The sequence below is a fragment of the Spinacia oleracea genome, chromosome 4 (genome assembly GCF_020520425.1).
Source record: "Spinacia oleracea cultivar Varoflay chromosome 4, BTI_SOV_V1, whole genome shotgun sequence".
Classification (NCBI taxonomy): Eukaryota; Viridiplantae; Streptophyta; class Magnoliopsida; order Caryophyllales; family Amaranthaceae; genus Spinacia; species Spinacia oleracea.
This window is the reverse complement of record NC_079490.1, coordinates 182960392-182987641: the sequence shown is the minus strand read 5'-3', so window position 1 is coordinate 182987641 and position 27250 is coordinate 182960392. Positions and strand designations below refer to the sequence as shown.

Genomic DNA, 27250 nt, shown 5'->3' with positions numbered 1-27250 from the left:
TGCCATTTTCGGATCAAATTTATCTCTATTATATAAGTGAAAATGTGAGGTTATTTTTGTAAAATCAATTTTGGTGTCCCCTTAGAATAGTCCATTATACCCTTGTTAATTGAAAAACAAATTATTAATAGAAAAAAAATACAGAAACGACTATCCTAAGTAACCCAAAACCTTCGAATCTCCGCAAACCCAATCTCTATCTCTCTCCTCAGAAAATCCTCTCTCAGAAAACCCCCAATCTTTTTCTCCTCCACACCTAGCAGCAGGGCTGATTTCAAAAGCTCTATTTTTACTGGGTGTTCGGGGATTTTGCAGAAATCTGCATCCCCATAAATCAAAGTTTTGTACTTGGAGGAGGGTTTCGGTATATTTTCTGAGAAATTTTGTTATTTTAGGGGGAAATGGGGAAATTAAAAAAATGGGGAATGAAGAATCATCGACGACTAAAAATGGAGAAATCGAAACCGAAGTGGTGACGAATGTGTATGACCTCGCCCCTCTTAATCAATACACCTACTGGTCGATTTTGGAATTTTTCATTATGGCTTCGAAGGTTTATAAGCCCGAGTTTTTCAAATTTTGTGCTTAATATTGTAAGCTTTATTTTCTGTAATTTGATTGAAACCTTCGAATCTCTCTTTCCAAAATCACCTGATTTGTTTTCCCCAAATTTGAATTCGATTTTCTTCTAGAATTTGATTTTCTCCCTCCTAATGAATGTGCGGCTGTAGATGAGGATGAACAAATATCCTTCTTTAATCATGTTGATATAGCATTGTTGGTGTTATGTGTTGGTGTTAGGTGGTCATATGGTTCGTTTTTTGGTGGTGGTGGTGTTGGTGGTTTTGCTTATACTTGTATTGTTTTTGGTTTTTGTCACATAAATTTGCCAAGGTGGTCATATGGTTGTGTGTACTTTTGCTTTTGATTTGTGAGTAATATATATAAGTAGCATCCAAGTTTTTAATGGAACTAACTTTTGGGAACTCACTTGAAACTTGAAACTATTTTTTTGAGGGAGAAACTACAATTTTTCAAACAAATGATAAGTTACATTAAACACAATTGCACAAGCTGCTATTATAATGCTTACAAGAAAAAATAACGGCAATCTACACGAATGCATATATTTACAAAGAGAATGTCAATTTAAACCTGCAAAAGAATGGTTTCATCTAAGATGGATCAATAATTTTGCTGTCTAAAATTGTAGAAAATAGTCTCTCATAGCTGAAACCATTTTCCAAAAATTTAAAATAGTCTTTCATCACCCCCTTGTTTAACATCATCTCTTCTCACCTTATAATCCAATCCTTTGATAGAATATCTTATTGTTGAATTCTGCACATTGATTTCAATAATAATTATCAACTATCAACTGCTCATATCTACATATAAATGGAATTCTACTTAAAATTGAGTGAAAGAGATAGAAAGTCACCAGAGATCTTGAGGCAGTCGACAACGTTCAATTGTGCCTTGATAAGTTTGGGATGAGAAATGCAATCCAAGTGAGTATCTGAAAGTGAGGTACTTATAAGGGATGTTGAATTTGTAAGGGATGTTATGAGTTAAATGACAAACTCATTTCAGTTACATTGGAAGGGAAGGTGGAGGGAGAAGATGAGAAGATTAAGAATTGAAGAAATTAATTCATTAATTCATTGAATTAAATTGAATTAAATTGGAGGTTATAGAAGCTGAAAGGGAGGATTGAAGGCCACGTGTCTTCAAAATGTTATTGATTACGTGTCCGCCACATGTCTTCAAAATGATGTTGCTTATGTGTCCTTAAAAGGGAGATGGTTATGTTTTTTAAATACTAGGTAATGATGACTAGGTATTGATGTGAGAGAGAATTGAGTTTACAAGATAAACACGAATTCGAAAATTGTATCTTAAAAATGGATTTGAATTAAATTAGAGCTGGATGACTTTTTAGTTATCTTAGATTACCTTAGTGGATTATCAACAAGGTGAGCAGCCACGGAGGAAAGGTCAGGAAAGCAGGAAGGGGAAAGAGAAAAAGAAAAGGGGAAAAGGGAAATTAGGGTGTTAATTGGATATTAATTGGATTGATTATGGGTTGTCGGGTTGATGACATCACTAAGGGTATTTGTGTAATAAGTTTTGAATAGGGGTATTTGGTGAATTTTGAACCTTGATTGATTAATTTTCTCAAAACTCAGGGGCATCTCATTATTGTAACGGCCGGGGGAATAAATGTAATAACCGAATTTTCGTGTATTTTAATTTTTAGTAATTTATGTTATTATTCTAATATAATTAATTGATATGACAATATTAACTCTAGTTATCAAAACTGGTTTTATTGAACTTTTTTTTTATAAGGCATTTGATCGATTTTGAAAACACTGAAGGCCATTTGGTACGGTTTCAAGAAAGGGAAAGAAAATGAGCAGGGTTCATTCCCTTTGTTGTTGTTTATAACATCATTTCAATCATTCCCTTTATCCTCTCTATCCCCCCAAACTGTAATATTGATTCCCCACCCACCCCCCAATTAGGTTTTTGTATCCCCTTTCCTTAGGTTACCAATACACCACTTGCTATCCAACCTAACCACTATCCATCCAATTGACCCGTACGTGGTCGCCACCCTCCCAACCACTGTCCAACCAACCCGTGGTTGTCTCCCTCCCAACCACTCGGCCACCACTACCACCACCACCACCGATTTTTTTTTTGGAAACTTATGCATTTTTAGCTTGTACCATGTTACATGTTTATGAATTTTTAGCTCCTTCCATGGTACAAGCTTAAACTGCATAAGTCAATACCATGGTCGAAGCTAAAAACTCATAAGTCTGTGCCATGGTACAAGCTTAAAATTCATAAGACTCATGGTAAAAGCTAAAAATGCATAAGTTTCAAAAAAAATTAGAAAAAAAACTCTTGTGAAGATCGACTCGGCCATTTTGTCGCCTACGACGTGATGGTAGTGGCCGGCGATGGTGGCTGACGGTGGTGGTTAGATTTGAGGCGGGTAAATGTTGAATGAGGAGAGTAAATAAAGAAGGGTATATGGGTAAATAAATGATGCAGTTTTGAGTAATATGGGGCGGTAAATAGTAAGCCCATAAACATACCCTTAACTATTAGATATACGCAATTCTAAATTTATCAAGAACAAGATATATTTGTTGTTGATCATTTTTAAATCCATCAGACAGAGCTACGTAACATTATATGTTATGTGTCATAAAATTTTATAAAATATGAAACAATTATCTTAAGACTCTACTGTCCGACCACTCGTCATTGCGAAGGAAGAGTTATTATAAATATATGATGAAAACTTTATTCTATAGTATAATTAGTCCATTAATTGATGAGTGAATGTCATTAATCTCAAGGAAAAAGCTAATTAAAGTCTATTAGCTGATTGTGCTCTTAAAAACTTTTAACAGTACTTTACCTTAGCTAGTCACCTTCATCCCTTTTACATTCACCACACGTAGCAACACATTACAACACGTGTCCCACATGTGTCATCCTCTCGAAACTACCACTCCTTTTATCCCACTATAATTTGTTTCCCTTTGAAGCTAGGTTTTCATTTTTCACCGCAACATTCTCAAACATATTCTAAGAGAAAAAGCTTAGAATTTTCTACAAGGTAAGAAATTTTAAAAAAATGGCTCCAAGAAAGAAGAAGGTGGTGAAGACTACCACGAAAGTTGTACAAGAAACGGTTGAAGTGGTTTCGGTTATCGGGTCACAAGAAGACCAAGCCCTAGCCCGACCCGAAGTCACCGAGGAGCAAACCTCGGTAACGAAGTCGATCCCAATCGAAGACCAAGAAACCGAGACTCAAGACCTCGAAATTGAAAAACTCCCAACCCCGCCGAGAGAAGAGGCCCCTCCAAGGAAGGAAGAGTATGAGGGCCAAGCCCGGACCAAGGTTGACGGTCCATCAGCCCAAAATGAGGCCCAAGAGGTGAAAAAGGAGAAGGCGGCAAAAACATCGACAACGGGCCGAAAACGGGGGAAGAAGAGAATGAGGGGAGAAATGGGAGAAGGGTATAAAAGGTATGTGTTTAGGGTGATGAAACAAGTGCACCCGGGGATGGGAATTACGTCAGGGGCAATGACGGTAATTAACAACTTTATGACGGATATGTTCGAGAGATTAGCCGGTGAAGCGTCGAAATTAAGTACGTACAGTAAGAAGCAGACGATGACAGCGAGGGAGATACAAGGTGCTGTTAAGTTGGTGTTACCTGGAGAGCTTGGTAAGCATGCAGTTGCTGAAGGGAGTAAAGCTGTTACTAATTATGTTACCTATGATTCTAAGAAATGATGTATTATAATTTAATTTGTAGGGTTGACCTTTTGTTGTAGGGAATGTTTTAGGAGTAATTAATTTCAATGTTTGTGTAAGTTTTATGTAGATTGTAACATGCCCAACATTTTGTGTTGATTAGGGGATTTTCGGTAGGTTTGTTTTTGGTAGATGGTGTTTCTAATTTTGTAGTGATTTTGTACTGTACAAAACTACAAATTGATGTAGTATGGTGGATCCTTTTTGTTTCTGTTTACCAATCTTTTGCTTAAAAGGCAACACTTAGTTGTAATTAGGGACTTTAATTGCAGATTTACAATACATGCAACGCGCGTTACGAAATTCTAAAAACATACTCTGTATTTATTTTATTCAAGAGATACACTTGGTCGGACACGAGTATTAAGAAAAAAAAGTTGAATAAAATAAAGTAATAAAATAAGTGGGATTCGGTAGATATTTTAATATGTAAAATAAGTGGGGATCATGTCATTTTAGGGGTTGGGGGTGTAGTTATGAAATTATTTGTTTAATATGGTGGAGAGACATACGAGATTATATAATTAAATGGTGGAGTTGATAAATTATTAAAAATGCCAAGTGTATCCCTTAAATAAATACGGCCGGAGTACCAATTTGGGAGAGAACTAAAATGAGCCCCAAGCTTAGAAGTTACGGACGGAGTACTAACTGAATCGTGGACCTGGGTACTTGGGCTGGTATTGTAACTACTTAACAGATTACTAGATACTAGATAGATATGCAAATAGCCAAATACTAAAAGTTGCTACTAATTATCATCATCGAATATTCTATACGACGTCACGCCAGTCCAAAGTATTCAAGCTCATAGTGGCCAGTGGGCCAGCTAGCCAAATTAGTTTAATATTTGGCATGGCTTATCAGTTTATCACAATCATTGGAAGTTATGTTGGACGTTGGTCACATTTATATTCGTACAAATTTATTTCAACTTTGTCCAATAAGCTGAAATTTCTGTTCCCAAACCTGTTGCTCAGGATTCGGTTATGGTTATGGGTAACAAAAATTGGGAACATGTTGCTATAGTTCATTTGAATCATTTCATTTCTCAATTTTTAGAATCAATAACCGGAACCAAATGAAAATGTAACGTAAGCCCAAAAAATAAAATAATTTAAGCCTGTTTAAGAAAATATAAATATAAAATAACAATTTAAGTCTAAATTGTAAAATAATCAAAGTTCAAATCATTACATAACTTTTTTTCCCTAATAAATTGTCAACAATTTATTTAAATCTGTAAATGAAAGAGTACCTCGAACCGAAAGCAATCACAATAAGATTTTGTTTTTGCGAAGAAATTGCTAAGTGTGAAAATAAAGGAAGCCTCGTCAACCAGGGGTGTTGTTTTCCTCCGATCCGAATGTCGCTTTTCCTACAAAAGGGCAAACGTAAACTGGCTTGGGGGTTCTCGAGAAAACCATATCTGACGCTCAAGTCAGGTTTTGTTAGAGAGAGAAAGTAGTCAGAGAGTGAGTTTGGGAGTAGTTGCATATCTGAGTAATGATTAGATGGGTTATATTTATAGTAATACCGAAGAAGCCTCGTCAACCAGGCTGTTGTTTTCCTCCAATCCGGCTGTCGTTTTTCCTACAAAAGGGCAAACGTAAACTGGCTCGGGGATTTCCGAGAAAACCCTCTCTGACGCTCAAGTCGGGTCTTGTTAGAGAGAGAAAGTAGTCAGAGAATGAGTTTGAGAATAATTGCATACCTAAGTAATGATTAGATGTGTTATATTTATAGTAATACCGTAGGGCATTATAAGTAAATATGAGCAATTGTAAGGGTATGAAATCATGGTCCTGCAGGAGACTGGGATATGGGCCCCAAAATTATAGTCTGAGCCCATTAGAGGGTTTGTGTTTGAGGGTATGTGAGTATTTTCCCTTAGGAGGGGTATTTTGATAATTTATGTAAAAGTGCGTCCCACAGGGGGGCGAACAGTTTCGATTTCGGACTTTCGACTCACATTTTTAGAAATTTGTTGCAATTTTTTTTTGAAATAGCTATCTACCTTTAGCAATTGGGTACCTGTTACAACAACATCCCTAGGAGTTTACTAGTAGAGACAGAAAAATATATTTTGTTATTTCTGTATTTGAAAGGGGTGGAAGACTGAGATCCACGCAACAAAACTCAAACACAGCGGGGTTTGCAAATGGTGCCGTAAAAGTTGGTTGTGTGACCTAAGATGCACGTAACACACAAAGATAATGGTACAATGGTAGTGCCTCCAAAATTGGGGAAGTATTACTGTTACAAAATGCATGGTTCACAAATCACAAATCACAAATCACAAATCATAATGTTGGGAGGTAGAGATGCCTAATGTCAAAAATGGACCCTACGCTTTAAATGAATTCGACGCATTTCATCTCATTATGCATGATTGTGTCACTTTCGAGAACAATTGAGCACGACTTCATATGCATCATCGACGTTGCAATTTATATATGTAACTTTCTTATCTCCAAAAATTTGTGTTTCTTCCCTTATCCATCGGATTGTTGATAAGAGCTTCGACAAATCCACCAATTTCAGTCAAATTCAGGACCGTCCCAAATATAATGGAGGTCTTGTACTAATGTAATGTAATACCCCGAAATTTTAAATTCGATTTATTAAAATTGAAAATATTTATTAACTTAATTTCGTTTTAATTAAATTACGAATAATCGAATTTCGTTATTTTAATCGTTTTTACGAATTATTTTAAACGATAAATTTATAAACCGAATTATTTATTTTCGTTAACGATAAATTATTTATTTTTAAGGAATTATTTTAATTAAACATTTTATTACAAATTCTGAATTTTTTTCCAAATATTGTGAATTTATTATTAAAAAAAAAAAAAAAAAAGATGTCAGCTTTATTTTCTTGCTCCCCACGCTCAAACCAGGAAGTTTTGACTTCCTCTCCTTCCCTCAAATCAGTCCATGTTCAATTCCTTGAGCCCCAAGGTCTTCCCCTTCTAGAATCCTTTCAAAAAAATTACAAAAATTCCTTCAATTTCTGATAAATTTCAATACCAAAATCAATCCACAAAATTGAAAACAATCCTTCCTTATTCTCCCTAAAATCGAACCACCACCGCCTCCGGCAGCCACCACCACCACCGTCTACCGTCACCCACCTTCACCACCTATCAGTCGCAAACGCCCCCAGCCACCGAACACCACCACTCCACCACAACTCCCTCATCTGCTCTCTTCGCACTCCCCTGTTCCCCTCCCCTGTTTTCTTCTTTCTTCGCCGCCCCACACCACCTCTATCACACCCCACCAACGACCAACATCACCATCCCACACACCAACCTCCGCCGCCCTATTTCACCAACGAGCCACCCCCCAACTCCTCCCAGAACCGCCGCAAACCACCACACAAAATCTCCCCTGCCTTTCCCTCCTTCGCGCAACCCACCACCCATTCCCTCGCTGCTCCGCCGCCGAGAACCACCCACCATCGCCGTCGCATCAATCGGCGTCACCCACCTCAGCCAGCCGCCCTTCCTCCCTCCTCTTTCTCCTCCTCCTCGTTCGCCCCTTTACCTTCCCCTACTCGTGCCCTTTTTCAGAAACCAAAGAACCAGAAACTTTGGTTTCTAATTTTTGGTCTTAATTCTCCTTAAAATCCCACATTAAAAATTTGGGCCATAATCCCTTTGGGCTTTTGGGTGAGTTGCCAACTGAATTGCATGTTCAGAAATTCTAATTATTAATTTTCTTGCTTTAATAAATTTTGATAATTTAGTTATTTTCCCAATCAAATTGTTTATTATTTTTCAAGTAGAAATATGTATTTAATTTTCAGGATTTACCAAAATCAATTCACTATCTTGAATTAATAAAAATGAAATAATATTTTCATGAAAATCGATTCATAAAGCATATATATATCTATTTTGATCGAAAATTCGGTTAACAATAATAATATTTCGTTAAATTCGAAATTATGTTTTATTAAAATTCGTTATTTTCAAATTCGTTACTTATAAAATTTATGATTTACAAGATATTGATTTTTATCAATCTAATACTAATTCATTTATTTACTACTTTTTAAAGAAATTGGACTCGGAGCTCAGGACGAACGAACCAACGAAAATCCCTTAGCAAAGTCGCAGAATTAAGGTAACGGCTATTGCTAGTACCCGCAATTCCCTTATAAATGCGTTTATGAAAATACAATGTTATGATCTATTTATGAATTGAATGCTTTGACATGTTTTATGAATTGCGGGAAATGAAATGTGATTTGATTAAATTATTTATTATAATATGATTGATTGAAATTCTTATAAAACGATCTTTATAAGAAACCATGAATGAAATGATGTCTCTATGATGCCAGGAAATAAATGATATTTTATGGATCCCAGGATCTAAATGATGTTTTATCATGATCTCATGATCTAAAGGAATTATGTTACTTCTACTGAAGTAAAAAGGCTAAAATGTAAAATTAAACGAAACATGATAAATGAAAGTGAAATTCCTAGTCCGTTTGGCAGTATATGTTCACAGGCTACGATTCTCGGTCATGCATGTACCCATGGGGCATCCGCCCATTGAGCCAAGGCTCTCATGTTTTCGGGCCAAGGCCCCATGTTTATGGACAGCGGTCCATCGTGGAAGACGTTCCACCATGTCATACTTGCCACGACTAGCATGTGCACCCTAAAGTTGAAAATGAATTAAATAAAGGACTTTATAAAATGTTTTACATTATTCTATTCTCCCTGTGTTATTAAATAAAATGAATTGAAATTAATTTACGTTGCTAGAATAGTTCGTTACTGAGTCTTCGGCTCACCGTTATTTTGTTTTCTGTTTTAGGTACCGCTGGGAACGATGGGAACGAGTAGTGGCGAGGATTTCACTTTAATAATTCCCACCTAGTTTATGCCTTAAGTTTTAATAGTTTAATTACAGACTTTTAGTAATTTATGCACCTTTATTTTGGTAATATTAAAGATTATTATATTAATTTTTGGGATTTAATATCTTATGATTGATGGTTGCCTTGTAATTCCCAAGAGGGAGTTACGACAGGTAATGCCCCGACCAATTAGGTTAATTCCGCTGCTAATTATGCTTTAATAATGTAATTAGAGGTCGGGGTGTTACATGTAAAATTAAGGATTTAAGTAAAAATCCACGCCACTTATAGCGCTAAAGATATTGCAGTGCTAATTATTATTTATTGCACATTTTTATTATATAATCTAAATTTAAAGGCCCTTTTAGCTAATTTATGTTTGTTGACCCTATGAGTTGCCAAATACAAAATTATACTTCTTGTACTATAACCCAGTTTGTACAGGCTTTTAGTCGGACGGTCAAATTGATACTTCTTGTAATAAACTATAACGATTTAGTTGATCATCCTCTCTAATATTAATATTGCAACTTTCAGATGTCAATAAATTAATAATATGTAGCTTTTCAAGAAACCGTGCATGATTAATTATTACTCCGTTTTAAAATGATATATATGGTTACTACTTGCACAAATTAATATTTAGAACAAAAAAACGTGTGTAAAAAAAGGATGAATATAATAAAATATGGTTTAAGTAAGAGGAATGTGTTGAAAGTGGGTGGGTGTAAGAAGAATTTAATAAAGTAAGAGAAATTGAGTTGAAAATTGTAAATGTTGTGTGGAAATAGGGATAAGGTAATAAATATTATGTCCAAAACTAGTATAAAGTACAATGCAAAGAACATTATGAAACAAAATAAAACGAAAAGTGTAGATCCTTTTGAAATGGAGGTACTCCCTTCGTATTTTTTTAGGTGTCACAATTACTACTTCCGGCCGTATTTTTTTAGCGGTCACAAATGCATTTTTTTAACTTTTACACTCACTCCCCAATAATTATTTTTTATTATTTTTTACTTTCCTGTGACCGCACTTAATTCATAAATAATTCCATTTTTGGTAACTATTACTGCCCACTTGTTTTTTTTTTTTTTTACATTTCTTTATTTTCACCTACCCCCACTTCCATCATTATTATATCAAATTCAACTACTCTTCCTTAATAATTGTGCTGGTCAATATGTGACTCCTAAAAAAATACGGATAGCGTAGTATAAGAACAACTATGAAAGATAGTACTTCCAGTTCATTTGGGATTTCCACCCATTGAGAATACTAACCACGTGTGAGTTGAGACTAATTGTCCCACGTTGAATAATTAAATAGAGGAAGATTGACTAATAAATAAGATGATGTGTTATTCTACATATCACCAATTGATTTTATGATTGAACCCTATATATCATCCTTTTATAATTATGTGATCAGACTTTCCTCCAATACATGCTCGAAATAAGAACTGACATACGATGTATATAGCTTTTTTTATATATTTTAACTATTTTAATTTCGATCCCAAATTGTTGATTATAGTTTGAACCGATATTGACCATGTCTAATAAGAACTATTTTAACTTGATCCTAATCCTACATTACTTATTATATTAGTTTGTTTTCGGGTCTTTACACCCTCATTCGCATCAAAAAAAAACCTATGCCCAATAACCAGGTCGATCTATATGCCGTACACGCTTTATGAGCACTAAAATGAAATTAAATTTATGTAAAAAAGTTACAAAACCAAACATATCTCATTGACATCGGACTAGAGGTAGACAATTCACAATGTGACAGAGCACACACACACTAGGCACCCTTGTATGATTTGTACAAAGAAGAAAAGTGTACAAATAACATTGAAGACATAGAGGTTGCTTGAGCACTCTGGTGAGATCATGAGATGTACGTAACTAATAACATCTCTAAAGGATCACAAATTTCCTTCTTGGACCACTTTGTCAATACGTTGCCTTAAATTCTCCATAATTATGAGTTATGATATGATGACATGGATACGTACAAGAGTTTGATCTTCATCACGAGTATATTGAAAACTTCCAATTCCTTAGAGTAAAGAAATAGGGTGTTATAGATTCAAAGCTGTTTCCTCAACTTACGTACGTACGTACGTACTATGGAGTACGTAATTTGTTTGGATTAATATTGATTGTACTTATCTCAACTTAATTATCTACTTAGTATAATTATATTACCGTAACCATCGTACGTTTGAACTAATATGAAAGTTACTACTATGTATTACATAACTTACTTTATTGTAATACTAGTTCTCTATATACGTACCATAACTTATTTTCACAACTTACGTAGCATAATTAATATATATCAAGATCCTTCTTCAGCATTTTCAAAGTTTTCATATCCAATATATCTTCAAGAAAGCTAACAGGACAGTTGATTGGATAGCAAATATTGGTCATATTATTGTGATTCTATGCATATATATCATTCCTTGTAATAATCCACAGTTAGAGTTGATTGTTACTAATGACAGCTTAGGAGTTACCCTCGTGCAGAGGACCTCCTAAATTTATGTTCCTTATCTCTTAAAAAAAAAAGATATATGTTTGTAGGAAATACGTACTCGTACTCGTACATAATACTCCGTACTCGTACTAGAAAGAACCTACGGAGTATACATTTACTCCGTATCTCTTTGTAGGAACTTATTTGTTTAAATTTTATTCCGTGTTTCTTATTTTGTTTAAACTTATCAGAGTTATATTTCAATCAAAAGATAGTCAAAATAAGTCAGACGACCATAATCTCACTAGAATATACATATACTCATAGTTAGTGAACAGGATTCAGGCATCAATAAGTGAAAAACATACTGTAATTTCTAGCTTCTGATAACTTATTTAAAGTAATAAGATTCAGGCATCAAGAGGTGCAGTTTGTGTTTGGCTTTTTAGGTTAGAGACAAATTTACAAACTTGGGCAGAATTGAGAAAAACCCCACAATCAACAATCAACAATCAAGATCAATACTCAGTACTCACTCATTTATTATAATAATAGACATAATAATTTAAATTCTGTCAAGATTCTCTCACTCGATCATATTACCCAGAAACCTCTGAAAACATTCACGTAGAATCCAGAATTAAAAACACTACATGGGGTCCTCTCTTCATTATACTTTACCCACTTTACCTCTCTTCCAATTCCATCTTTTCTCTCCTATTTTCTCATTCCAATCTCCCCCTCCTTTCCATTCAAACCCAATACCATAAATATAAAACTCTACATACTCTGTTCTTATAGTTTTGAGTTCGCATACATTGATACCTATCAAGATATTGACTCCTTCGTCGTCCACAATAAATCTTCCTAATTTCTTTCCTTTTATAATTAAGCTAAGGCGAGCTTCAGTTTTGAAAGAGGATTGTCTTAATTTTGTTGCCCAGCAATCAAGAAATGACACTGCACACCAGAAAATTACTCCCATTACTAGAAAACCATGATCCAACGTTGTTTACATCACCATCACAACATTCTCCGACTCTTTCGCCGTTAAAAGCTCAGGAGAAAGAAAATCCGACTAATTACTACAACAACGTTAAGTTGAACCCTCCGTTTGATTCGGCAATGGCGCTCACCGTTTTAGTGCTTTTGACGGCTCTGTTTTTTATGGGATTCTTTTCTATTTACATTCGCCGCTTCGCCGACGAGCCATCTTTTGACACCGCTCGTCGCCGACGAAACTCGTCCGGTACTAATACTGCAGCGACGTCGTATTTATCCAGGACGAGGGATACGACGAAAGGGGTGGATCCGGCGGTGGTGGAGTCATTGCCGGTGTATGCATACTTCCCTGGGGCTGAGGAAGCGAAGCAGCGGATGATTGATGAGGTTGAGTGTGCCATTTGTTTGAGTGAGTTCGAGGAGAAGGAATGGATAAAGGAGATTCCGTATTGTGGTCACGTGTTCCATGTTGAGTGTATTGACACGTGGCTTTCGAATCACATGACGTGTCCGCTTTGTCGGACGGCGAAACTATTGACTGAAGAGGAGGTGGCGGCAGAGAAGGAAAAGGCGGTGGCGGTGGCGGTGGAGGGAGAAGAGAGGGGATTGGATGCGGGTGAGGTGGAGCAGGGAGATGTAGATAGTAGTGGTGGCTGAGAAGTGAGGTTGGAGGTGGATGGTGGTGACACGTGGAATGAAGAGGTGAGGGTGGTGGGTCCTACAAGTGAGGGTAGAGTGAGATTGCATCGATCATTGAGTTTTTGATAACGGAGTATCAACAACAGTTTATTTCTGTTTTAATGGGTGGCAATGGCATCATGTAAATCAGTGAATTGAGAATCATACAAAATGAATGACTTGAGCTTTTATTAAAGCAATTTTTATTTTTCAAATGCAGTTACAACTTAAGTCTAAGTAGCTTTTTTAAAAAATAAAAAATACTCCATCTGTTTCTATTTTATGGTTATATTTCGTCTTTACACGAACTAAGGTAATACTCCCTCGGTCCCTTAGTACGCACATCATTTTTTCTTAAATCGTTCCTTAATACTTGCACCGCTTCTATAAATGAAATTAATAAGTCCATTCAAGTGTTTTAAACTCCGCACGGTCAAATAGGTGTGAGTATTAAGGGACGGAGGGAGTAATGATAAGTGTAATGAAATATAAAGTTGCTTATTGTAATTTGTAAACACGTAAAGCATAAGGAAAAAATAATTTGAAATTAATATACGTATAACTTGAAATGAAAAATGGGAAATTATACTACTTCGTAACTTCGTATGTTGTCATTCACCAACTTTTCTCATTAATCCAGAGCAATTTTAGTTGATATTCTCTTTCCTTTGTCCTCATCACAATTTTTTCAATTCTCTCTCCTATATTGATTTCCCATACCAACTCTTCCGATCCCTCCACCACCATTGTGGTTGACATTGACATTATTTGAAAGATAATTCCGTTATTTATATGTGGGCGTTTTCACTTTCAGTAACCAGTACGGATTGGATAACATAATAGGAGAGAAATATACGGTGGTGAGGGAGGAGTTCTCTTTAAAAGATAACTAGCTTTTAAGCCCATTTAATTAACGGGAAATTATATAGTGCGTCTTTCAAAGTGCTAATTTTATTAAGGACTAAATGGTGAATTTATGTTAAATGAGGAAGATAGAGTGAAAGAGGTGTAAAAGCTGTAAATATTTCGTGTACCAAACAACAAAAGAAAAAAAAAACAAATGTATGAATGTGGACATTTTTAGTAACTGGTACGGAGTACTTGGTATCACCCACCCGAACCTATTATGGTGTTACAATAGTTGTTTTGTTCACAAAGTCTCCAATAGAAGTCTAGAAACTTATATACAAATGGTCTTCACTCTTCAGGGGCAATCTTAACACACTGTGGTCCTTATAAAGCAATTACATTAGTCTCAGTCCCCACCTTAATTAGACTTGAAATTTAAGTCCCAAAATAAGAACAAAAATAGGTAGGAATACATCAGAGGATTATGTAACGTGCGGCAAAAATCAGGGGCATAGGATGATAGGTACGGCAGAGAATTAAGACATACTCGGTAATTATAACGCGACTTATAATACAAGTATATTAAAGAGAAAGGAAAACTGGAGACTTTGTAAGCACCGGCATCTGCAAACTGATAGACTGACCCAATTTACTCAGTTTGAGAATATTGCGATATAATCCTTCCTGCATGAAGCATGAAGCATGAAGCATGAAGCATGAACAAGACCAACTACAAACAAAATTATGGATTCTATCCAGTTTTACTATTAACGAGTAATATATGTACAATCAGATTGCACAAATTATATGTACAATCAGACAAACAGAACAAAAATCTGGATCCAGAAGCTTCTACTAAGCTCCGTATATAATCAATATAGCCATTTGTTCCTGTGGTTTTTCCTTTACTTAAATAATGTGTATAATCTATCATAATCGTACTGGTAAGTTTTTTTTTTTGTAAACAAGGAGGAATGAGCACTGAGAAACTGCCCAAAGAATGAAATAAGATTATGTTGGCATGTATTTTTACCAACTATCATCCTCCATTTTATTCTATTGTATAAAATAAGCACGGATCACCTCAATAACTGGTGCCTGGCACATTGGACATTTCCCGTCACCTTGAACCAACAGATCCGCACATTTAGTACATGTGCACATGTGCCCACATCTGCACAATCAATGAATTAAAATTCCAATTATGAATATACAACAAATTACATTCTCAAATATGATAACAAATGCTCTTGTCAAAAAAACAACATAACAGTGTTGATTTTCAGATGATTTCTTTTACCTGTATAATAAAGAGTCAATGTTGGTGTTAGAACATATACAGCAGATGCCTTTCCTTACACAATCCCATTTGAAACTGTCTTTCGGCAATACATTTTCGAACAACTCTGTTGAAAGCATGAGAAAAATTATGAGCACCCACCCAAATTCAAGAATTTGCAAGAACATATTATAAACTGACTACCAAAAAGGGGAAAAGAACGAGACAATATGCTGCTAATAGCTTGCCTGAAGGAGTAGCTGAGCGATTCAGAGCAGCAGAGACCTCCTGTCTTACAGAACGTTGCAGTTCAAGTTGCATATCCATACTGGCCTCTAACATTCTTTGCATGTTATTCAATCTTTGTTGCAGCCTAGCCATGTCAATCCTCAAATCATTAATGATCTCCCACTCCTGTGCAGAAGAGCAACTATGATTATAAACCACATATAATTTTAAACAGCAAAGCCACGGATTGACGAGGAATAATCTACCCAAACACAGATGAGGATCATAGAGTAATCCAGTAGCCAAAAAGATGCACATCAAGTATGCAATAGAATAGTAGATTGGACTTTAGCGGGAATCAGCGAGAACACCATTTCATTTTTCCTAGACAAGCTAGGGAACCAATTTAGTCCTGAGAAGTACAAGAAGAATGTACGGAAATTGCAGACTTATGTCATAATAACAAGTTAATAACCAAAATGGGTCTCGTTGAGTAGGGCCAGAAACAGTGTGAACACTTGTTATACATTAAGGCTCCTTGTTTTGTTTAGGGTGGAAACATTTTTCCCAAAAGGTGGAAGATAACCCTCCAAAGGTGGAATCTTTTTCCTTTAGTAAAGAAGAGTGCCAACTTTTCCTCTCTACTCCCTTGCATCCTTTTTGTCTCTCCTCCCATCCATCCTTTACTTCCCACTTCCATTTCCTTTATCCCTATAACTTTTCTTGTAAGGAAACAAACAAACAAAGCTATTTACAATTGTGTTTTCCCTTGAAACTTGTTATCCATGGAAAATTATTTTCCAATGAAAATGTTTTCCGTTAAAACAAACAAGGCTTAAGAGTAAAATTCCTGGTGATGGCTCCTAAACAAAAAGGGGAATAATAACACAAATATTTCAAAATTGAAGCAATATCAGCTCAAGCTAGGAATCCAAATTTTAGAATGCATAAGATTAACAGAAAACACTATTAAGGAGTAAGTTGCAAAGTATTAGCAACAATGGAGAGTGCAATTATAAAACTTACAGTTCCAGGGCGCTGTCGTGATTCATGCCTCGACCAATTGGCATGGTGCCCCCAATGTGCCTGAGGGAGAGGAGGTGGTCTAGGGAGGGTTCGCTGAGTTTCCTCCACATGAATGGGTTCTGACTCCTCACTGTGGCCTGTGCTTAGTTGATCTTGATTTTGCGTAGTGAAAGGAGGAAGAGACATTTCATGTAGCTCCCAGTCCTCAGGAACATTAGTTTGTCTCTCCACATAAGACTGTATCAACTGATCTAGGCTCTCACGGAAATCACTATGAAGAAGACTTGAAACTCTTCTTCTGCAATAGATGACATTTACAATTATTACAGAAGTACGAAGAATAAGCAAACAACAGAAAGAAGAACAATTTTCTGCTTATGTTTAAAAAAGAAAAAAATAACAACAAACATTTACCTATTCACAAGTTCTCTTAGCTCCATATGATGCACATTATCATCATCAGAAAAATAGTATGTATCAAGTCTACCAGAAGTCACCCCAGAAGTGGAAGGCATTCCCAACCATTCTCTTGGAGTCTCCAGAGAACCACTTTCATGCCAGTAGTCTTCTTGTGCATCGTTCTGCTCTCCAACTTCACTCTCTAGAGCACCATCAAAGTGTTCTTCACCATCTACATGTTGTCTATTTGTTTCAGCTTGATCACCATCTCTCCATTGGTTTGATAGAACATTACCTTGCCATCCGCTTTCATTATACGTTGTAACTTGTTCCGGCCAGTCTTCTACCTGGATACTGAAATCTTGGTCATTTACCTCTTCAGATTCGTGGACTTCATTATCTAATTGATTAAGCACATTGATTTCTTCTCTATGAGTGTTAAAGTGACGGGATAACTCATGGGTTCCTTCTATCTCCCCAAACTCCTCGCTTCCACTTCTTGAAGGTTCTTGAGAATTCATAAGCAAGTAGCCCTCATCTGAAAAACCATCAGCAGGCCCACTAGTAGCTGTCTCTGATATGTTCTCCTCATCTGAGGCAACCTCCAGCCTCGTTTCAACTTGAACTTCCAGTTCTTGAAAATTAGTGTTTCCACTGTATTCTCTAGGGTTATTTACATTAGCATCTCCTTCAACATTACTTTGTTCACAAATCACATCAAGGTTTTCATTTGCAGGATTATTTTGTTCATGAGCACCACTGAGGACCTCATTTGCAGGCTGATTTTGTTCATCAGCACCATCAAGGAACCCATTTGCAGGATTATTTGGCACATGGGCACCATCAACAACCTCGTTTGCGCTGTTAGCCTCGGTTTGATCATCTCTAAAACTATGAGGACTGTTTTCCAAAGAACTACCAGACAGATCACTCGCTTGAACTTGAACATTGTCCAATCTGGAGAGAAAACCTCCTCTGCAAGTTTACATGAGATTTAGACAAAAATACATGAAAAGAGAGGTAAACTGCACAGAAATAGACATTTGAAAATGGCTGCCTAATTTTTAATGGGCAAAGTAAAACATAAAGGAAACGATTAGATCAATATACATCATATACAAATGTTTGAATGATAAAACGGCAACTACACCGTTAAAGTTTACTCAGTACGTCCAGTACATTGGTCAGCAAATGTACTCTACTTTAAAAAAGAACAACAAAATTTAAATAAATTGGAAGTCACTCCAAGTGTGCATTAGAAATGACTTCCATGGGTACATAAGGTCAAAAAAGGCATGATCTCTGTTTATATGAAATCAATACTTCCTCCCCCGGTTTACCACTTCTGGAAGCTAAATCAATACACCCTTAAGTAAGCAGACACAACCAAAAAAATGCAATAAATGCATGTAGTTAATAATGTCTTGGGATATAGGCATCTACTCTTCATCGAAAGCACCAAATTTTAACCAGAAAAGGCATATCTAATGAATTTTGATGAACATTCCATCAGATTCAAATCACTGATCGATTCACCTAGGTTCAAGTAATCTCTTCTAATACGCATACAATCACAAGATAATACTAAGAGAAATGTAGAAACATCATTCAACATTAAAGGAAAATGAAAACATATACGAAGTTACATACAATCACTAGAGAAATCCAAGAGGATCATAGAACAGCATATAACATGAGAGGAAATCACTCAGCTACTATAAGAAAACACCTGAACACTTATCAAAAACCAAAACTTCTCAAAAGCACCAATTGCAACAAATCATGGATAAATGACAAACATACCTCAAACCTGACACAGTTTGTCGCTGCCTGAGCAACCCTAGTTCACTTTCTGCAGTGGAACTGGGCCTCCTAGATTCAGCTGACCGCATATTCTGGAAACAGCGAATTCTAAGTAATGACTGCAAAACATAGACATAGTACTGATTAACCATCACACCCTGAAAACCCCATTGTTTGTTTAGGTAATGACTGATGACTGCAAAAAAAAGAAGTCAGTACTTATATTATTAACCAACACATTCTAAAGACCGCATTCTTTGTTTATTCTAGTCCGATGACAGATAGTCTAACAACACGCAACACTATATAAACATTGTACAACAGAAAAGGACTAATAAACTTAGGGAATATAGACTCATATTATTGGTTTGGAATTGCGATGGAGATCATTATCTAAGTCGTTTGAAATTGGAAAACTAATAATTACAATAAGAATTACATGATGACAGTAAAAGTATGCAGATGGTAACCAAACAATGTCTGGAATAGCCTTCAATTCAATGTCCTTGGCTCCTACTCCAGCTCAGATATAGATATGGAATGCAAATTTTACCTGAATACGGTTGCGGTGAGCAAAACGACTAACAGGTTGTGTCACCTCCAAACCCTGGAGCTCTTGTCGTCTTTCCTGTTCTTTCTTGGCCAATAAATCAAGCAGAGCCTGCCTGCCACATAATCTGCGAATTGGCCTCCGATTATTTTCAACTTGACTTTCATTATGATCAACAACTTGCCCATCTCGGACTCGTTCAATTGGAGAACCAACTTCAGAAACTTGGTCTTCTCTTGGTTGACTAGTCATCTGAATCCATTCCCTCACAACTCGAACCCTTTCACGCTCAGTCTCTCCAAGCCATTGAGACCTTACACCTCGGTTCCTGTGGGGAACATTGGTTGCTTGGTTAGCTACACCAGTATTCTTCCACTCCTGAAAAATTCTCCTAACTCTCGCTCTTTCAACAAGTCCAAAGTCTTGAGATTGCTCGGATGCCAAACTCTGACGATCATACTGCTCATTTAGAGGCCCTGTGAGGCTCTCAGAGTTGATCACAGACCCATTTTCGCTCTCACTCGAATCCTCCAAACCACCCCTACCTTCCCCAACTTGACAATTAGACAAACCATCATTTCTCTCCTGTTGCAACCTTAACCTTCCTCTGTCACGGACACGATTCACCACACATTCATCCTCAAGCTCCAGCCACATCTGCCGGATTGAGGATGCTCGGGTGCTAATACTCCCTGGATTTCCAATTCTTGCCGATGATGATTGAGACTCCCTTAGAATGGAAGACTCAATCACAGGAACATTGTGCAAACCCGCTATCGCCATCTCTATGTTTAACTACCAACTATCCAAAACCCCTCAAAAAATTAGGCCTCACCTCCACAATAATTATTCATTGCAACTTTCTCTCTAATTTATGAAACAAACCTCTAAATCAAAAAAATATCACCAACAGCGCACGCATTGAAAAAATAACCTGAGCCCGCTATCGTTTTCGAATTTCAAATGATCAGATCATTGGATCTGCAGAAAAAAATTTGCACACCCTCAATTCCAATTCTCAACACAACCAGAATACATTTGACTTAATTCACAATAAACCCAATTTAATTTTTTTGTGTGCAAATATTCAAATTTAATTGACATATACATATGTGCTATTCAACATCAAAAATTGCATCAAATAGATAATATTTTCCACCCAGAAAACTTAATAAGAATTCCAAATTTATCTAAAAGAATTCTCTCAACAACCCCATTTCCAAACAACAATTCACAACCACCACGCAAAAAAAGACCAGAAATTGAAATTCAGATTATTGGCATTGAAAAACACCAAAAACCCAAATTGAAGAAAATGAAGAGAAATAAGAAAGAGAAACAATCTACATAAATATAGACAAATAGAAATAAAAAAATGAAAATAGAAATGTTGGTGAAAACGAGAAGTTAGATCGTGAATGCACAACAAGAAATGGTAAAATTAATTAATAATAACAATAATAAAATTAAACCTTATTATTGGAAGGAGTCGTATTCGTTGAAACTTCCAAGCAAAGAGAGAAACTCCTAGTTTTTATTTTTAGAGAGAGAAAGTAACGTTGGAAATGTAGCTGTGAAGAAGAAGAAAGCTGTTTTTGTGCTTGAATTTGAATCCTGAAAAGTTAGTGAGAGAGAAAAAAGGGGATAAAATTAATTGAAAAATAAACCCTAATTTTTAGTAAGCTGTCGAGAAGGTCACAGAAAAATACAGACGACAGAGAGAAAGAATGAAGGAGTCTAGTGAGAGGAGGAGAGAGAGACAGAGAAGGGAGAGCAGCAGGAGAAGTGTGGATGGAGGGATTTACTCCATATTTATTATGGTTTCCATTTTATTTAAATTCGAAAAAAAAACACATTGATTTTTACTTTTATTTTTATTTTTATTTTTTGAGGGGGAAATGAAAATTTAGATTTTTGTCATTTAACAACTTAAAAAAATTAGTTTTTGTAATTAAACACCTTATTTATTTTTTATTATATTTAAACACCTTAAAAATCTAAAAATTTATAAATCAACACCGTTTAACGATTTCCATAAGAAAAAAACGTTGATTTTTAATCATGCTATAACTTCCAAAGCATAATTTGATGGTAGAAGGAGTTGTTTACCACCATATCATGCCTTGGGAACTTTAGCATAGTTAAAAACTAATGTTTTTTCTAACAAAAATTGTCAAGTGGTGTTGATTTCTAAATTTTTTTGTTTTTTAAGGTGTTTAAAAACAATAAAAATAAGTAATGTGTTAAATTATAAAAACTAGTTTTTTAAGGTGTTAAATGACAAAAAAAATCCTTTTTTTTTTTTATAAAAGAGAGGAATTTTAGAATTTGAGATAGAGCTAGTAAATCATTTTGACTTTTAAGTCATATCAAGTCAATCAATTGGATAGTCATTTTTTGTTAAATACTCCGCATATTAATGATTAAGTGACTTTTTATTTACTCCCTCCATATTTGTTTAGGAGTCACAATCACTACTTTCGGTCATAATTTTTTTAAAAGTCAAAATTTTATTTTTGGTAACTTTTACATCTACTTCTCAATTGTTTATTACTTCATATTTTTACTTTTTTGTGAGTCCACTTAAAATAATTCTATTTTGGTAACTTTTACACCTCACTTGCTTCTTTTTTTTTATTATTATTGTCAACTACCCCACTTGCATCATTATTATATCAAATTCAACTATGCTACATTAATGTTTATGTCGATCAACATGTAACTCCTAAAAAAATACACAGGTAGTAATTTCAAGTTAGTTTTTCAAGTTTTATTCATACCGACTTTAGAAAAGCCAAATAAAATCCTTAAAGGACTACTTTATTCACAAGTGCTAATAAACTTTATTATGGACCTGGGTTCACACAACGAATATTAGAATTTAGGTCATGGTGTTACGAATCTACTCATAAGATTTTAATGTGCTTGTTATTCTGGTTTGTGTTGTAGTATTGTTATAACTAGTTTTATATGCACGCGATGCGTGCGAATATAAGAAACAGATTTGTGTTATTACATTTAAATTTGACATAACATGTAAAAAATATAATATAAATGCGATGCGTGCGATTGTGTGAATATAAGAAACATATAAGTTAGATCGAGCCGAACGCATATAAACAAATTGATTAAAATGGTAAGAATTTATTTAAGGGGCTTGATATGATTGATTAAAATGCTTCTTTGGGTTTTTCCTATTGGTGTAGGTTGTCTTTATATTCTCTTTTTATAAGTGTGGAGGTTATTTTAGTAATTCAAGGGAACACCAAAAGTGAATTTACTAAATAATTTCACTTCTTCACTTATCTAATAGAGATTATCAAAAGTGTCATTTATTATATCTAAAAAGGTGATTTAGTTTGAGTGTATTTCCATAAGTTGTAGTGTTGTACTACTAGTATCCGAAATTTGATCTTAATAAAAGCAAACAAAAGACACGTCATAGTAATTAGAAGGGGAGTAAAATTAGCCGTAACTCCAACGATAATTATGGGGAATCCAAGAGAAAAAAAGACGCGTGTACACAGGATAGAGGTTTCGTTATATCCGTTTTTATTTTTTTATTTTCGTTATTTCCGTTTTAATTGCCTGATTTAGCTCTATTAATATTTAGTACTTCGTACAACTAGACCTGTCAAAAATCGACCCGACGCGAAAACCGACCCGAACCCGACCCGAAAATACTGGGTCCTGAACAAGATTTTGTGACCCGTAACCCGATTTTATCCGAACCCGAGCAACCCGAAAAGTAATGGGTCAAAACCCGACCGAACCCGTTTTGGACCCGACCGATTGAAAATCGTTGTATTTATAGTAATAAATGCGATTATGAGAAAATTTAAGCATAATAAACACGCTGTTTTTACTATTATTGTGTGTAATATGATTTTAATTTGAATTATACGCCATTTTATGGTTGAATTTGACTAAATATAAACTTGTGTAGGAAAATTTGTTAATTTGTGCCCATATTTTGTATATTTATCACCTAAATTAATGAAAATATAATGCGCGTTTTAAAATCTCTCAACCCGTTGGGTCGACCCGAACCCGAAAGTTCTGGGTCTTGAACAAGCATTTGTAAACCCGAACCCGAAAGTGACCGACCCGATCTAACCCGAACCCGAAAATAATTTTTTACAACCCGACCCGACCGACCCGTTTGACAGGTCTACGTACAACTGTAAGTCTACGAGTGTATGAAGGCATGAAGCTTCTGCAAGACGACGTCGTTGCAGCTTTTATTAATACTTGGATTGTGAAGTGATAGTAGTGGTAGACTGGTAGGTGTTAGGTGAAAGTTCTTCGGATCATAATAACACACCACTATTAATTTCCCTTTTTATTTTCTCCAAGATTTGGTAAGCTTTTTTCTTTCTTAAATTAACCTTTTGGTCAAATGTAAGCCACAATTTTTATGACTTAATAATCAAACTAAAGGTATGTTCTATTCACCTTATTTTAAATTATCATAACATTTTTAAATTTATACTTCAGTTTTTACTTATATAAACCTTATTTTTTTCTAAACTTATTTTATACGGAGATTTGTATTTTTTTAAAACTCAATATGAAACTTTTTACCCCTTCAAATAGTTAAAATAAGGAGATTTGTACCCACTCTAAGATATGTATAACTTTAAATAAACTATGAAATATTTAAACATTTTTTTAAGGAAATTGATCATCCTAATTAATCAATCGCTAAAACCCGGTCTTGGTTATTGATTAATTTGACTAACATATCTATACTATATATTAAAAGGCGTTTATAAGAAAGTTTACGTGACACGTGGCACTCTGCTTATGAGTCATCGTTCGCTCCATGTACATAAAAATGTCAAACATGTTTTGCATAAGGTTTGAACCCTTGACATTGAGTTTAAACGTTAAAGCTTTTACCACTAAGCTATTAGATATTTGATGTTATAATTGCAAAAAAAAATTATACATAAGTATATGTGAATGTCATTAATGTACTAACCCGGGGCATCGCCCGGGTCCAAAAACTAGTTATAACTTATAAGTATACAATTCAATTTAAAAGTATACTGTATCCTTTAATTTGTACGGAGTAGTAATTAAGTACACTCTTTAACTTTTTTTTTTAAAGATTGTCAAAGTTAGATGCACATTCATTTGATCTTTGGGTTTGAATTTTGAGATCTTGTTGGATTTCAATGTGATTGATTTTCTTTACTCCTTAATTTTGTTTAGATATCTTATCTATCTCTTAACCAATATCTGAACGGGTTATTCTTTAATAACAAAGTATTTATGTTACTTACCGTTATATCATTTATACGTGGTACAAATTATTGATAAATATTGTTTGACAATTAGGTCATACCGCATATAACGTCCTATCTAAGTGTCATATTACTAAGGGGTTGTCTGGTTCACACGAGGTAAAGAGAATGGAATCAAGAAAGAGAAAAAAAGAGAATGGGAATAAATTACTTTGATTTAAAAAGTTATTTGGGTTATCATTTGTTCAATACTCCTTATTACACATCTTTTCTTTTGTTCCACCACATGAGAGTCGCCACCCTCGCGCCAAGCAACTGGTTATTGCTCGGTGAAGAAGACGAATCGCTGCCTTCCCCTTCTTCACCCTCGCGTCGCCGCCGCCCCCTTCATTTCTCTCGACTCCTATTATTTTTCTCACATTTTCATGGGAAAATGTGAGATTTTAATGTCTAATTGGAGTTTTCATGGTCAAATTTGATCAAATAAAGCAATGATTAATATAAAAAGGTAATATTTCATGGTTGTGGGGGTATTTTGGACGGTGTGCTGGGTTTTTTTGTTGGACGATTTGTGGCAGTTGGTGGTTCTGGTGGAGTTTCGGGGGTGTTAGGTGGATTTTAGGTGACGTCGACAATGCATGTGATAGGGGTGGTTGCATTGAGGCCTATAGGGATGGTTTCAGGTGGGTGCGAGGTGGAGGGAGAAGCGGCAGCGCGGCGAGGGAGAAGATGGTGGCCTATATTAATGTTGATTGTTGCTCTCTAAACAATAAGGTGGGTAAGGTGGGGTGGGTCGATGGTGAAGGTGGTTCATATGGTGATGGTGGTGTTAATGTGTTATAATGTTGGTCAATGGTGGTCAACGATTTTGAGTGGTGTGGAAGGAAAGGGAATGGAAAAACCTAGGGGGTAGGGTTTCAATAAATAGGAGTTTTGGGGTAAGTGAAAAAGAAAAATGGTTGAAGAGAATGATAAGAAAAAGCTAACAAACAACAACAAAGAGAATGATATCGACTCATTTTCGTCCCCTTAGATTATGGGAAATGATAAATCCAAGGAAAAATTCACTTATTCCAAGAAAATCAACTTTGAAAAATTGTGAATTTCCTTGGATTTATCACCTCCGTTAGATTATTACCCGGAGCCCCAATTCCCAACCAAATGCCCCCGAAATATTGTTTGATAATTAAGGCGGTCTAATAAAAAATGTATGTTTTCTTTTTGTGTCAAACAATATTGCCTATATTAATGTTAATTGTTGCTCTCTGAACAACAAGGTTAATGGTTGAGGTTTTGAGGAGATTATAGTGATAAATTGAAAATCATTTACTCGAAGTAGTTGGCAACTTGGCAGGAAATACATGTCGGCTTGGGTATAATAAATAACGCATAATTAGTCATTAACTATATTTTTATAATTTCCTAATTATATATTAGTGGGATAAAAATACGTGTTAGCACATAATTTAACATGTCTCAGCCATATCCAACGCCAATTTACATGATCTTCTCTATCTTTAGCAAGTGATGTAGAATGATTTTAAGCATTTTTAATATTTTTAAGTAAAATGAACCGCCCATTACATCATGAAGAATTAGTTCTACATCAACAACAACACGTGACTTCAATCCATGGCCAAGTGTGACTCGAATCCTCTCTGAAGGTTGTTATAGTGGAAGATTTGACTTCAAATTAGGCCCGGCCCTAAGAGGTAGGCGAGGGGTGCGACCAGTGGCGGTGCCAGAAAAATCGTACTACGGGTTCGAAATTTAAACTCAAGTCATCTTTTTATACAAAATATTGAACAATACTTTTGATACCGTATATAAGATACATTGAAATTTTAGCAACACGATTTATAGTCAAAAATCCATTTAGAACGCAAATAAATGGGAACAAAATATGCTATGGTTGCATTTAGCAAATTTTCATATTTTAAAAGTAACTTTATATAGGAATTAGTATAAAAAATATATACTGTTTTAGAGAACCAAACAAAAAAGAGCAGAAAAAGCCGAAAAAAGGAGAAATTAGTATAAAAATTATTCACTGTTTTAGAAAACCAAATAAAAAAAAGCAGGAAAAGCCGAAAAAAGAGCGGAAAGAGATTCGATCTTCTGACCTTTAGTTTGGTGAGTAGAGCAAATACCACTGCATCGCCTCAATTGTTTATGTAATATATTGCGATTACTAATACTTGACCTTATTTTGTTTTGTAAACATGCTAGACTTTTGTTTACTCCGTAGCTAGTAAGGGTTCAGTTGAACCCACTGAACCCTTACTAGCACCGCCCCTGGGTGCGACCGCCTAGGGCCCAAGGCGGAAAGGGGCCCAAAATAATTGTCTATCCAGTAATTTAGTCCTAGTAATAAACAACGCATTAAATACACATGTTATGTCCTTGGTTCATTGGTAGAAAGTAACTTCTGAAGTTTTGATATCTATTAGAAGTCTAGGGTTTGACTC

At 35.4% G+C, this 27250-nt stretch overlaps 3 protein-coding genes and 1 long non-coding RNA gene across 5 annotated transcripts; 3 read left to right on the top strand and 1 right to left on the bottom strand.

Moving 5' to 3' along the window:
- Positions 1 to 3503: 3503 nt before the first annotated feature.
- Positions 3504 to 4476, top strand: LOC110783685 (uncharacterized). The gene has a single exon (XM_021988028.2). It carries the CDS (start codon positions 3659 to 3661, stop codon positions 4322 to 4324), a length of 666 nt encoding a protein of 221 aa, XP_021843720.1. The 5' UTR covers positions 3504 to 3658; the 3' UTR covers positions 4325 to 4476.
- A 2532-nt stretch (positions 4477 to 7008) lies between these two features.
- LOC130459704 (uncharacterized) lies at positions 7009 to 9585 on the top strand. Its single transcript, XR_008919285.1, has 3 exons — positions 7009 to 8024; positions 8416 to 8481; positions 9187 to 9585. It is a non-coding gene; the product is annotated as an uncharacterized lncRNA (long non-coding RNA).
- A 2681-nt stretch (positions 9586 to 12266) lies between these two features.
- LOC110783684 (RING-H2 finger protein ATL57) lies at positions 12267 to 13618 on the top strand. Its single transcript, XM_021988026.2, is given in 1 exon segment — positions 12267 to 13618. A coding segment is annotated over 1 exon segment (813 nt). The 5' UTR covers positions 12267 to 12673; the 3' UTR covers positions 13487 to 13618.
- Positions 13619 to 14397: 779 nt separating this feature from the next.
- Positions 14398 to 21322, bottom strand: LOC110783729 (uncharacterized). Of its 2 annotated transcripts, XM_021988087.2 has the most exons (9): positions 21006 to 21322; positions 19537 to 20514; positions 18984 to 19102; positions 17196 to 18155; positions 16782 to 17079; positions 15776 to 15941; positions 15549 to 15654; positions 15332 to 15422; positions 14398 to 14932 (listed from the first exon to the last, which is right to left on the bottom strand). In XM_021988087.2, exons 2-9 carry the CDS (start codon positions 20314 to 20316, stop codon positions 14831 to 14833), a joined length of 2622 nt encoding a protein of 873 aa, XP_021843779.1. In that variant the 5' UTR covers positions 20317 to 20514; positions 21006 to 21322; the 3' UTR covers positions 14398 to 14830. The 2 variants fall into 2 exon arrangements, with proteins under 2 accessions (XP_021843779.1, XP_021843780.1); XM_021988088.2 differs by lacking the exon at positions 14398 to 14932 and having other exon boundaries at positions 14980 to 15422.
- Positions 21323 to 27250: the final 5928 nt, after the last annotated feature.